This window comes from Porites lutea, chromosome 5 (genome assembly GCF_958299795.1).
Source record: "Porites lutea chromosome 5, jaPorLute2.1, whole genome shotgun sequence".
NCBI classification, from domain to species: domain Eukaryota; kingdom Metazoa; phylum Cnidaria; class Anthozoa; order Scleractinia; family Poritidae; genus Porites; species Porites lutea.
Window position 1 is genome coordinate 21,152,747 of NC_133205.1, and position 12,616 is coordinate 21,165,362.

General features: G+C 42.5%; 2 protein-coding genes across 3 annotated transcripts in view; one reads left to right on the top strand and one right to left on the bottom strand.

The window, feature by feature from the left end:
• The window catches only part of LOC140938074 (1-aminocyclopropane-1-carboxylate oxidase-like), a 12,446-nt gene extending 262 nt beyond the window's left edge, over window positions 1-12,184 (top strand). Inside the window, exons 2-5 of the mRNA XM_073387615.1 lie at window positions 9,447-9,674; window positions 10,659-10,818; window positions 11,000-11,250; window positions 11,630-12,184. Of these exons, the coding sequence (XP_073243716.1) occupies window positions 9,447-9,674; window positions 10,659-10,818; window positions 11,000-11,250; window positions 11,630-11,928 (938 nt within the window). The 3' untranslated portion in view covers window positions 11,929-12,184. The remainder of the gene's footprint in view (window positions 1-9,446; window positions 9,675-10,658; window positions 10,819-10,999; window positions 11,251-11,629) is intronic.
• LOC140938765 (uncharacterized) lies at window positions 1,140-6,963 on the bottom strand. 2 transcript variants are annotated; one of them, XR_012165563.1, is made up of 2 exons: window positions 1,307-6,963; window positions 1,140-1,219 (listed from the first exon to the last, which is right to left on the bottom strand). XR_012165563.1 is itself a non-coding variant. In XM_073388294.1 (2 exons), the coding sequence occupies exon 2, from the start codon at window positions 6,435-6,437 to the stop codon at window positions 1,548-1,550; it is 4,890 nt and encodes a 1,629-aa protein (XP_073244395.1). In that variant the 5' UTR covers window positions 6,438-6,684; window positions 6,772-6,963; the 3' UTR covers window positions 1,140-1,547. The 2 variants fall into 2 exon arrangements, 1 of the variants encoding a protein (XP_073244395.1); XM_073388294.1 differs by having other exon boundaries at window positions 1,140-6,684; window positions 6,772-6,963.
• Window positions 12,185-12,616: the final 432 nt, after the last annotated feature.

Consider the following 12,616-nt stretch of genomic DNA (forward strand, 5'->3'; position numbering starts at 1 on the left):
CTTGCGACTTGTTGCGTGACGGTCAACGCTTTAAAATGTTAAAAACCCAAAATTTTTGCAGCATTTCTCTTGGAGCATGAAAACAAACTGTGCCTTTAATGAAAAAAAGTTGTCTTTTGATAAAAAGTTATTACCTTGCGAGCAGAGGCCTTTCGAACTTCTTAGATAAGTCGGGAAGATCTAAAATCTAACTAAGAAAATCGAATGGCCTCTGCTCGCACGCAGCGTATAGACCTTGTCACGGTTTTCGACGCCATCTTAACAAGTAGGCAAACGCGTGATTGTATGAGAATCTAATGTCGACAAATTTCCGTAGAACAGCTGTTCTGAAAAAAAATATGATTTGTAAACTAAAGCTTCACTTCTAAGGATTCTCCTGAAAAAAATTGAGGGCGTTGCATACACTAGAAGACCTAGCTCCACTTTTTAAAATTTTCTATACATTTGTCTGTAAGAAAGTCCCGGGAAAATTACAGACAAATATAGGGAAAATCTAAAGCAAGCCTCTGGAGAAATTTAAGCATGGGTACGCCCCCAAATTTTTTTTAAGGATAATCCTTTGCTTTGTAGCTTTAGTTTACAATTGATATATTTTTCAGAACAGCCGTTTTACGGAAATTACCGGGGGAAATTATTCGACATTAGATTCTCATACAAACACTGTAATTTCCCACACGTTTGCCTACTCATCAAGATGGTGTCGAAAACAAGGTCTATTGTAAGGGGTTACACACCATGCAAGGTGAAAAGGGTAATGTGAATTGTTTTTCAAGGTAACTCGCAAATCAGGAAAGATTCATACAGACAGTAGTCTGCTACACAGGTTCTATTCTCAGCAGCCATTTGTGGAGAGGAGAGTTGTGTGACGACAGTAAAAATGGCCATGTAGGAGACTTTACGGAGAGAGAGAGATATGTGGTTTAGAAAATTGAAGCTCAAATTGCTAGCAGGGGCATACCTGACTGTAAGCCAGTTAAGCCTAGAGGTGGTACTCAGGATTTCAAGCGACAGGGATGATCGAATGGAGCCAAAAGTCAAGACCCAAAAAAATCCCTAGGGCTTCCAGCAAAACCCAAAAAAATCCCTGGACGAAAAATTAACCCAGTGTTGGGGTCGACACAGAAATTTCGACGCGTTGATTGGACTATTAATCTGTCTTTAATCGCCAAGTTTCTCGTGCTTGGTTCGATCGGTGATCACTGGTCATGAACGGTGAAAACTGAACATAAAATAAGCAAAAATGACAAATAAACCTAAAGAAAACCTAAATAAACCTAAAGCGACACTAAAGAGCAAAACTACTTACATTCTGTGCGATGCAATCGATGAGAAATTCAAAACATTTGCTCTATAACACTACACTTGAAAACACGTGGTGATCTGCTTTTGCTGTGGTCATGTGACCATCCGAAACTAACATGATATAAGTAGTCACGTAGTGTCCAAAAAGGAAGTGAACGCAAAAATAAATCAAAATAAAATTTGGACTAAACATTCCGCCGGCCTTGGGACAACCCAGTAGGTAGGCCCAACGTCACTAGCCTAGACTAATTATTCTCAAGATCGTTCTCCAGTAGGCATAGCTTCTGAATAGGTCGGATGAACACAGAGTCCTTTGTCTTGACTTTCGCTGTGCGCACCAGGCCGTCGGGGCCAGGGAAGACCTCTAGGACTCGTCCAAGTTTCCAGCATCCTCTCGGCACGTTGTCATCAACTAACAGGACAAGGGCCTTCGGCTTCAAGTTAGGTAAGACCTTTCTCCACTTTCCTCGGGCTTGCAGGGTAGGTAAATACTCACGCAACCACCTCTTCCAAAATAGGTCTGCCAGAAATTGTACCTGCCTCCATTTCCTTCTGTGATACTGATCTGCTTTCTCAAATATGCCAGGGGGTAGGCAGATAGTCTTCCTCTGCATTAAGAAATGCGCTGGCGTGAGTGGCTGAAGGTCATTTGGGTCGTCTGAATTGGCGGTGAGCGCTCGCCCATTTAACACTCGTTCAACTTCAGTCAACAGCGTCTGAAGAACTGCTTCCGTAACTACTTGGGTCCCTAGGATAGACTTCAGAACAGTCTTAGCACTTCGCACCATCCGCTCCCAAATCCCAGACATGCTAGAAGCAGTTGGCGGCTGGAAGACCCATTTGCACCCTCGTTGTAGAAGCTCTTGCACAATTTGTTGCTGGTTCCACTGCTCGATCGACTCTCTCAGCATCTTATTCAAGCGTGTAGACAGAACAGCAGCTTGGAGTTCAAGCCTTGGAATGCTTGTGAACTTGACAGGTGCATTTCTTGCTTTCCCCACAACAAACGAGCAGTGAATAGACCCATCTGGATTCTCGACTCTTAGATACGCAGATGCACCGTAGCCAATTTCAGAGGCATCAGAGAAGATATGCAGCTGTAGTTTGCATTTGGAAGCATCTGTTCCAGCTGGCAAGTAGCAACGTGGGATGCGCAGTGCAGAGAGGGATGACAGCTGTGAGGTCCAAGACTTCCATCTGGCTAAGAAGTTTTCTTCGAGTGGCTGGTCCCAGTCTACCTTAGCCTTCCACATATCCTGGATAATTACTCTGGCAGTAAGGGCCACAGGCGCAGCAAACCCAAGAGGGTCATACAGGGAACAAACGGCGGACAGTACTCCACGCTTTGTTTCGGGTCGATTCAAGTTCTTGATGTCAAATCCAAGCTCATCTGTTTCAGCAAACCAGCGAATCCCTAGCGCCCTTTCCACTGGCAGTTCGTCTAAGTCAAGATTCAGATCTGGTGTGGCTCTTTTCTCGGTGGGAATGGTTGCCAAAACATTCTTACTGTTCGTCATGAATTTCGTAAGGTTGAAGCCACCGTGATTCAGGATTTTCACTAGGTCCGATGCTACAGTAGATGCTGTATTCTCCTCACTGAAGGATGGCAGAGCATCGTCAACATAAAAGTTCCTGTCAACAGTTGCAACAACTTGCGGGTTGAACCTTTCAGCATTGTCACTGGCTGTTCTTCTCAGGGCCCAATTTGCAACGCAAGGGGACGAGGTTGCTCCAAATATGTGTACTTCCATAACATAGACATCCGGGGGTTTGTCGTAATCATCTGTCCACCAGAGGAATCGTAGAGCTTCTTGATCTTGTTTACGCACACGCACTTGATGAAACATTGCCTCGACATCAGCGGCTACCCCTACATGCCCCTGTCGAAATCGCAGCAGCACACCAACGAGACTGTTTGTCATGTCTGGCCCTTGAACGAGATTCTTGTTTAGAGATGTTCCTTCATACTCAGATGCGGCATCGAAGACGATACGGAGCTTGTCAGGTTTGTTGGGATTAGTCACTGGTTGATGAGGTAAGTACCAAGTTATCGAGCTTTCTCTAGCTGCTTCTTCAGGGGACAATTTGCGTGCATAACCCTTCGAGATGTACTCAGTCATGACTCCACGGTACTTAGCAGCCATTTGCTCATTTCCTGCTTTGGTCAGGCGTCGTCTAAGCAATTCTGCTCGTCTTTCAGCTAAAATGCGATTGTTTGGCAGCTTTGGCTGATCTTCCTTCCATAGTAGGCCAACTTCATAATGCCCGTCTACAAGGGTAGTAGTTTCTTCAATGATTTTTAGGGCTCGTTTGTCTTCCACAGATAAGGGCTTCTCTCCTGCTTTCAATGTTCCATAGTCTTCGATCTTCCAAAACCTTTCAACAAAGTCGTCAGGTTTGTGTCCAACAGAGATGAAATTGAGCTCAGCTCTTCTTGTCCCAGCGATAGTCAATGGACCTGAAATGCTCCAACCGAGAGGGTACCGATAACCGTAGAGGCCGCTCTTGTTGTCTTTCGGGATTCTGACTTCCTTCTGCAAGTGTGCAACAGGGACGTTACTCCCCACAATGATCGAGACTCGTTCAAAGTCCACCACTGGGAATGTAAGGTCTTGAAGGTGCGGATACTTATGGACATCTACTGTCCCCGGCAAAACTCGTTCTGATTGATTCAGGTCAGGGAGAACGTAAGCTTCATTAACATCAATGTCTTCACCGTATGCTTCTACAGGACTGAGAGTAAAGGAAACGCGTCGACTCTCCACCAGCTCCTCGCTGTTCGTAATAGTCTTAATCCCGATTTGCTCCGAGATCCCTTTCAGGTCAAGATGATCAGCAAGCTCTTTGTCAATGAGGGTATCGGTACAGCCATTGTCAAGAAATGCATATGTAGAAAGGGAACCACCGTTCTCTGCAGTAATGGTTACAGGAACTACATTTAACAAAACTTGGGCTCTTGTGGTGCTGACACCGGCAGATGTAATCGAAGTCTGTGGCCTGTCGCTGGGCGGCTGTCTTGTGCCTTGCTCCATTTGTGGTTGCCGGGTTATTGGGTCAGCAGTCGGAGTACTGTATCGGTTAGTGGGGTTATGAGTGTTCTTGTTTCCAGGAGTTCTGCGTCCATTGTTGTTGTCCCTATGCAGTATTGGTAAGTGGTGTCCAGGACACAGAGAACAAGCTGGTGGCTCAGGACAGGAAGTACCACTGTGATCGGGATTATGGCAACCACAGTTAAAGCAGAACCCATACGATGCTGCATATTGTCGACGCACGGCTACACGGTCACACTGTTTGACGATTGGGCACTCCTGGAGTCGGTGGGGAGTAGACTTGCAAATTGCACAGTTTGCAGAGTTCTCTTTCTTGGGGGCGTTCTTAAGCGATGTGGCGTTGATCGTAGCATTTTTCGTGGGCAGGTCCGATCCTTTAGAAGCTTTGGGGGGGGACTTGTTTGTCCTGTTTTCTCCCCTTTGCGGCTGCATTCCAAACACTGGGTCATTCCTTATTGACGCTTGCCTTTTCACAAATTTTGCAATGTCCTTTAGTCGTGCAGTTCCACCACGGCTAACAATCTCGTAGTTTTCGGTCTGCCACTTGGTGATTAAATCATTTGGGAGTCTGTTTACGATTCTTCTCAAATTGGTAGCTACGCTTGCTTCGCGTTCCACATCTCCCTTCAGAACCTTGGTTGAAGTGTTCAGCTTCTCGGCAAAATTAAGCAGACCCATGTTGTCACCATAGGCAAGTTTGGGGCCTGAGACTAACTCTTCGATGCAGGCTTGCGTCACCTGAATAGGGCGACCAAAGCGTTCCTCTAAGATCTTCATTAGCTCACTATAGGAGGAGCCTCGGTTTCTTTTGATGACCTCCAAGGCTTCTCCTTTCAGGAACTTCGGTAAGTACTCTACCCGCTGCGCATCAGTTAGTAGCTCACTTTCAAGGTGAGTATGTGCCTGTTCTTTGAAGAACGGGAAGTCTGCTGGGTTGCCATTAAAGGGTGTAGGAGAGATTCCGTTCAGAAGCTGTACCTTCCACATGGCTGCTACATGGTCTTTAGGGGCTTGCTCTATTACTTTGTCTTCTGGCTGAGACTTAGGTCTATACTGGAAGGTTCGTGGGGCTTGGTATGGTGGCTGCTGGCATTCAGTGACTGGCAGTGCTCCCTTGTTTGCAGTATCGGCAATATTGGATTTGACCTCAGTGGCTGGCTTTTCCTTGCACGAACCAGGTGCTGTGTCTTGGGGGGTGGAGCAACTGACAGGTATAAGAGGCAGTGAAGGTTTGGGTGTCGGTGCTGGGATTTTTGGTGTTCGGGGTTCTGAATCATCAAGTTGAATTTGAGGTGACTGTCCCAGTGGTTTCTCCTCAATGGGATAGGTTGTCTGAACAATATTGTCCACACCATTAACAACACCAGTTTCCTCGTCGAACTCATTTTCAATCTTCCAGTCCAGCTCACCTAGAACGGCTTCGTCCTCGAGTAGTCTCAATTCCTTCTTTGCGCTCCGCTCATGCTCTGCTTTGACCAATTCGGCTTCTTGTTGAGCCTTACTCTTCGCCAACTCAGCTTCCTCTTGTGCCCTACTCTTCGCTAACTCCAATTTCTTTTTTGCTAAAAGCATGGCTCTAAACCTTTCTTTCCGGGACGACGAAGAGGATCTTGAAGTAGTGGAGCTCTGAGACTGGTGCGACTTGTGACTTTTAATGGAGCGTTCATCATCACGTTTTTGTGTTTCTTGATCAGTCCGTATTTGGGTTTCGCATTCTTCTATTGTAAACATCATCTGTTCTTTGAGGGACTTGAACCTTTGCTGTACTTCTTGTAGTCGTTTGCTGTCACGTATGCCTGGCAGGTACTTCGAGTGTACAGTCTCAAAGGATTTCCAAATGATAGCTAAACGATCTACTATTTTGCGGGCGGACAAGTGCTCCCAATTAGTGTAGAGGAGAGTTTGGAGCTGCTGTGTTTCAAAGGCAACTTCTTTAGATTCCTTGTTCCACAAAGATGCAAGTCTGCGTTGTTCGCTTATTTCGCGTTGATACACAAGTTCACCAAAATCAATTTGAGTATTTGGTACGGGGTCCTGGCGTAGGGAGTATCCAACTGCTCCTTTCGCTGAGTCCTCAGGGTCCATTCCGCGATCCACTATCGCGCGGTCCAGTCCAGAGATTCCTGCGATTCCGTTCGGTCGGTTCGGAGCGTTCGTTTTCTCGAGAATCCAGGTGAAAACACAGTTTTCTCTTCGTACCGCACAGAATTTTTCACAATGTTGGGGTCGACACAGAAATTTCGACGCGTTGATTGGACTATTAATCTGTCTTTAATCGCCAAGTTTCTCGTGCTTGGTTCGATCGGTGATCACTGGTCATGAACGGTGAAAACTGAACATAAAATAAGCAAAAATGACAAATAAACCTAAAGAAAACCTAAATAAACCTAAAGCGACACTAAAGAGCAAAACTACTTACATTCTGTGCGATGCAATCGATGAGAAATTCAAAACATTTGCTCTATAACACTACACTTGAAAACACGTGGTGATCTGCTTTTGCTGTGGTCATGTGACCATCCGAAACTAACATGATATAAGTAGTCACGTAGTGTCCAAAAAGGAAGTGAACGCAAAAATAAATCAAAATAAAATTTGGACTAAACACCCAGTGAACCTCATATTTCAAACCCACAAGTCACAAGCAAAAGAAATCAAAAGTTCACTAAAGGAAAAGGGAATTCCAGTGACGGTAAAGCCAATTGACTGAATTGATAAGCGGTTGAAGTCTTGTACACGGCCGGGCACCACAGCACAATGCAGACTATTGTATAAAACATCCGATGTAAAGTGACACCATAGTTAACTATTAAACAACAGCAAAACACGTTTCTTTGTACTTTATTCGCAGAACTACGCAGCCGGGGCACTACCGATTCTTTTTAATACCCCAAAAAAATCCCTACTCAAATCAAGCTACCCAAAAAAATACTTGCCTAATTGTCGTACCCAAAAAAGTCCCAGAATGGAAAATTTCAAACCCAAAAAACTCCTTCAATCATCCCCATCACTTGAAATCCCGAGTACCCCCCTTCCCCCCCCCCCCCCCCCCCCAGGCAGTTAAGCACGGGCTTAAAATATTTTAGGGCATTTGTTTTTTGAATGGCCAAATTGAAAAAAAAAATCACAATCCTTTTTTGTGTGTTTTCATATAATTCCAAATGTTTGCCAAGAGCATCATTGATGGCATATGTAGCTCCTCAAGACAGAGCCCTACTGAGCTCCTACACTATAGTTTTATCAAAGTATAGACAGATGTCACAAGACTGTGTACGGGCAGACAGGGGACGCTGAGTCTCGTCCCAGTCTTGGCTGTAGTAACTGTCTTTGTGTCAATGTCTACTATGTGAGTAGAGAGGCTCTCTGGGCTCGCGCTTTTACATGTATACAGGGACATAAGCATCGACACAGACAAGATTGTCCAGGAGTTTTGTGCCAGGAAACGCCACAGTTTGGCATTTGAATTCTGTACGCAAACCTTCCTTTGGCCTTACATTTTCGAATGCCACTCTTAACTTTGTCTTTGCATTATTCATATTGAACAGAAGTGGGGAAATACAACATTTAAGTTAACTGATCATAACTTAAAGGCGCAACTAACTTACTTTACAGGCTGTGAAACCCGGGTCGTTTACCGGTGCAATTTCAGCAACATTCTGGTAGTGGGCTTAAAGCTGGAAGCCCAGGAATGCCCCTGGCTAGTGACAGTGGTTATTGGAGTGTCACTGTCGTTGTCATTTATCGCATGCATTTCCACTGAACTTGATATAGCCATGTTATAGGAATTTAGCACCATACAGAATTACATTTACTTTAACCCAAAGAAGGATTTACAAAATTTTGAGCAATACGGACAAGAGAGCGAGCATGTGAGCAACTGCAAAAATTTGGGGAGCACGAGCACTCGTTTAAATTTTGCGAGCAAATCAAGCAAAGGTAAAATTTTGCGAGCAGTTAAAAATTTTAATGGACCATTCATCACCCCTTCACTGGAATCCCAGTTTCTCCTTCAACTGCTACTGTAAAAGTTGTAAACTAAGTGTCTGATTTACCTCCCATGTATCCTTACATTTCTTTCAAAAGTGATGGGAAACGAAGAAACCCAAAAGATCGAGATGTGTATGTGGGGTGATGTTATTACGCTACTCTGTTGCCACCCTCCATCCCTGTGTACAAAATTGTAAGAGAAAACTGGGAGCAAGTCAGACGTGTAGCATAATGTCATCAAAGAAGTCTGAGTGGCTAGGTCTATATGCTGCTTAATTTGCTTCAAGCATTCTGCGGGAAGGGGGAGGGGGGGAGTGGTGGGTGCTCCCTATAATTTCCTGTATGGGGAGGTTCCGCCCAAAAGGGGTACCTTCTTCAGGCTTCAGGTATACAAAGGGTAGGGATTTCGCTACTTGAAGTATTTGAAAGGGTATGGAAATCTGTCATTTCTCTCTGTAAAAAGAGAAAAAGGGCTAACACTCTGATCAGTTTATGGCTGTGAAAATGTAGAGAAAAGGTTTTGCATTTTTATTTATAATTCATATTTAAAAGACAGTGTATTTACAGCAGTTAAAAGGGATACAAAGTCCTTAACTCGGTATGTGAAAGAGGTACCATTAATTTTATCAGTAGATGGTATAATAAAGGGGTACCTTTTCTGTCAAAAATGGTATACAAAAGGGTAAGAGGTTGGATCTTGAGGCAGAGCCTCCCTATATAAATTACCGTAAAATTCCAAAAATAAGCCCTGTGGCTTATATTTTTCAAAGGCCCTTTTTGAGGGGCTTATTTTTGGAGGGGCTTATCTATGGAGGGAAATTTGCATCTCAAAATTGATTGGGCTAGCCTTATAGTTGGAAGTAAATTTATCATTTTTGCTTTGTTTTACTTTGTATTTGTGGGCAATTTTCCACATACAAGCCCCTGGGGGGCTTATATTTGGAGGGGTGATTTAATGGAGGGTTTTTACGTTACCAATTTGGGGCTTATACTAATTTGGAGGGGCCTATACATGGAGGGGCTTATTTTCGGAATTTTACAGTATGTTGAGTATCCCCCCTCAGGCAAGCATTTCAGAGTTAATTCTTGTATTCTTATTTGTACCAGATGGCAGTAATACAGAGGTTGACCAAGGACTCAAAGATAAAGTGATTCAACAGATTCACCAGGCCTGTAGAGATGTTGGCTTCTTTTACCTCACTGGCCATGGGGTTGAACAGTCAACTATGGATAACATTTTTACTGTTATGAAGAGCTTTTTTGCTCTGCCACTGGCGACCAAAAATACCATAAATATTCACAACAGTGAGTCTTACAGAGGCTATATTGAAACAAGTAAGTTCCATTATATGCACTAACCATTTGACATAGTTGGACTGATAATGGCTGAGCAATTTACGCTTAGGTGATGTTTCAAATCTTTTGAAATTATTGGTAAAGTAGCACCACATTCTATAGACAATGCACTGTAGGTGATCGATAGTGCCTGTACTTTTAATGGGGCACTTTTCAGACTTGCCAATCCCCCAAAAGGCAAAAAATATGAGATTCTGAACACAGTAAGAACTGGGAAAAGTTAAATGAGAAATGGGTAAAAAGTAGTGAGATGTCCCAAATTTCCAAGGGAAGGGACTTCCAGCAGGGATATAATAGTGGCTATTGGAAGTCACATATCACTTTAAAGCTGGCTAGCAGTGAAAATCAAGATCAATTTTCTGATTTAGGTTTTGTACTTTCCATGTACTTTAATTAGTTGGCGGCCTGCCTGAAGCGAGAGACAGTAAGTTTGCGCATTTGGTGGCAGCAGCAAGTCACTGAGGTGAAAGAATATAATGAAATGCAACTGCTAAAGTGTTTTCTTTGGACTGATCGAGCTGGCTATCTATCGATATCTAACTTGGAAAGAAACCTTACAGCTCCAAAAGTTTTTTTGAGTTTGACTTATTTTTTGAGAAAGTGTGAGAAATCAGTTGCCAACTTGTGAGGACATGAGATAGGTTGTGAAATTGTGAGACAAAGTCATGAGACTTGGCAGTTCTGATTTTTAAAAAAAATTGAAAATTGTTATTAATATTAGCACAATAAAAAACACTGGAAAAAGTTTAAAGCACTTCTGCCTCACCTTTTGTTTTTGTATTATTCTTAACAAATAATTTGTTAATTATTATAGCTTGACAATGCCCACTTTTTTTACTATATATCTTCAGAAAGAATTGATTATCAGGGAGAAAGTGTTTTCGAGAAAGTAACCAGTATAGTAAATTTTTTAGTAATTTCTCACTGCACTACGAGTTTAATGTAATATTTGATTTATTTATTTTCATGTTCAAGGATCAGAAAGAACTCTGAACGTTGTTGATATCAGGGAAGGATTCTATTTTAACCCAGACATGGAAAACAACCAGCTTCCAGATGAGAGGGAACTTCCTGGTTTTGCTGATGTTATTGTAGCATACTCAAAGCAACTGAATCAGTTAGGGTAAGGTTAGAATTATATTGCAACTGAACAACTTACACTACATGTACATAAGTTGTGATCGCGCTTTCTCAATTCAACGGGCCCGACAATCTCGGAGCCCAGAACAGGCTAATGAATAATTAGAATAATTTTAATATATGTATGCAGATAATCAATCTTAAATCCCGTTCTGAATCAACAGATTACTGATGATGAAAGCTTTAGCAATTGGGCTTCAACTCCCAGAAAACTTCTTTGATGAAAAGTTTTCTAAACCCACATTTGAAACACTGGCCCTCATGCATTACCCTCCCCACCCTGCTGAGACAGACTCCTGGGGGGTAGGACCACATACAGATTATGGCATGTGTACCTTCCTACTGCAAGATGATGTTGGTGGTTTGGAAGTAGAAATAACAGATGGAAAATGGATTGAAGCAAAGCCCATACCAGGTACATAGAAGACACTTTTTATTTGTCAAGGTTAAAACATCTCGTAAGAAAATTTTTCCAAGGGGTCTTGTTCAATTAATTTTCTCCTGAGTTTTGGACAAAATTGAAAAAAAAAATAGTCACCAAAAGGGAGAGCTGCAAATTTTATACCATATATAAATATATGAAAACAATATGCCAAGTTTATGGCCTGCGAATGAGGTGGAGAGTAGCAGAGACAGGGAAATTATAAGTCTGGCAGCATTTGCATGCCTTTTTCGGCTCTTGTTTCGGCAGGTGAAACAAGAGCTGAAAAAGGCGTCTGCTCTTGCAGGCTAGAGTTGATAAATTCACTGTCATAGTCAACGTAGATAAAATAAGACTTTCAACTAACTTTCAGGTACATTTGTGGTGAACCTGGGTGATTGCCTGCAGGCCTGGACCAAAGGACTCTACCGGGCAACAAGGCATCGTGTAAGACGGTCTATCGACACAGACAGATACTCAGTTCCATTCTTCTTCAACCCTAAGGGAGATTGCTTAATAGAGCCCATTGAGACTGATGCAACAAAAAATCTGACTATCATTACCACCGTCAAGGGTTTGGACATGCCATTCTGGTATGCTGATCTCACAAGGTCACTGTTGCAAAAGAGCCATGATTGGAGTAAAGATTCTCCAAGACCTGGGACAAAGTAGTAGAACATGGAAAACCCAACAATTGTCTCATAAAGAATGCATGTACTGAGTTATATGATTTTCCTTGTAGGGTTACATACCTGTATCAATCTTGTATCCAAAGGCTGCAAGCATTTTGGTCAGCATGAAGATGCCTATCTAACATGTTACTACTGTGCTGCAGATAGCAAAAAAAAACCACCAGGCAGTAACCCGTAAACAATTTGCTAGACAAAAATTCTTTTGGATTGATTAACTCTGCCAAACGTTTTTATAAGCACTGACAGCAATACTTCAGTTTTTTTTAAACCGTAATAATTTTATGCCTTTAGAAGCGACATCACAAAAAAATCAAAATAAGCTTCCACAGTCAAAAGAACAGATAATGTATAATTTCAGTTAATGTGGAGGTTAAAAAAATGTATCATTACTCTTTAAAGTTCATCAAACAGTGACGGAACACAGAAAAATATCTGTTTCTAAAGGTGTCTACCTAGAATAGAGTTAATTATTAAAAGAGTATAAAGGCCAACTCTTAGTGTCTGTTGTTAATTACTAAGGTATTCTTTCTGAAAAAATGGCAATTTAAAGGATTAAAGAAAGACAGGGACCAATTCTAGGAAATTGTTCACCTTATAGCGAGTCAACTGAATGCAGTAAAGAACGGAAGGGACCAACTCTAGGTGTCCATCTTATAGAGGGTCCACTA

Excerpts from the sequence above, each read along its gene's own strand:
- LOC140938765 (XM_073388294.1), bottom strand. The coding sequence starts at position 6,437 with ATGGACCCTGAGGACTCAGCGAAAGGAGCAGTTGGATACTCCCTACGC.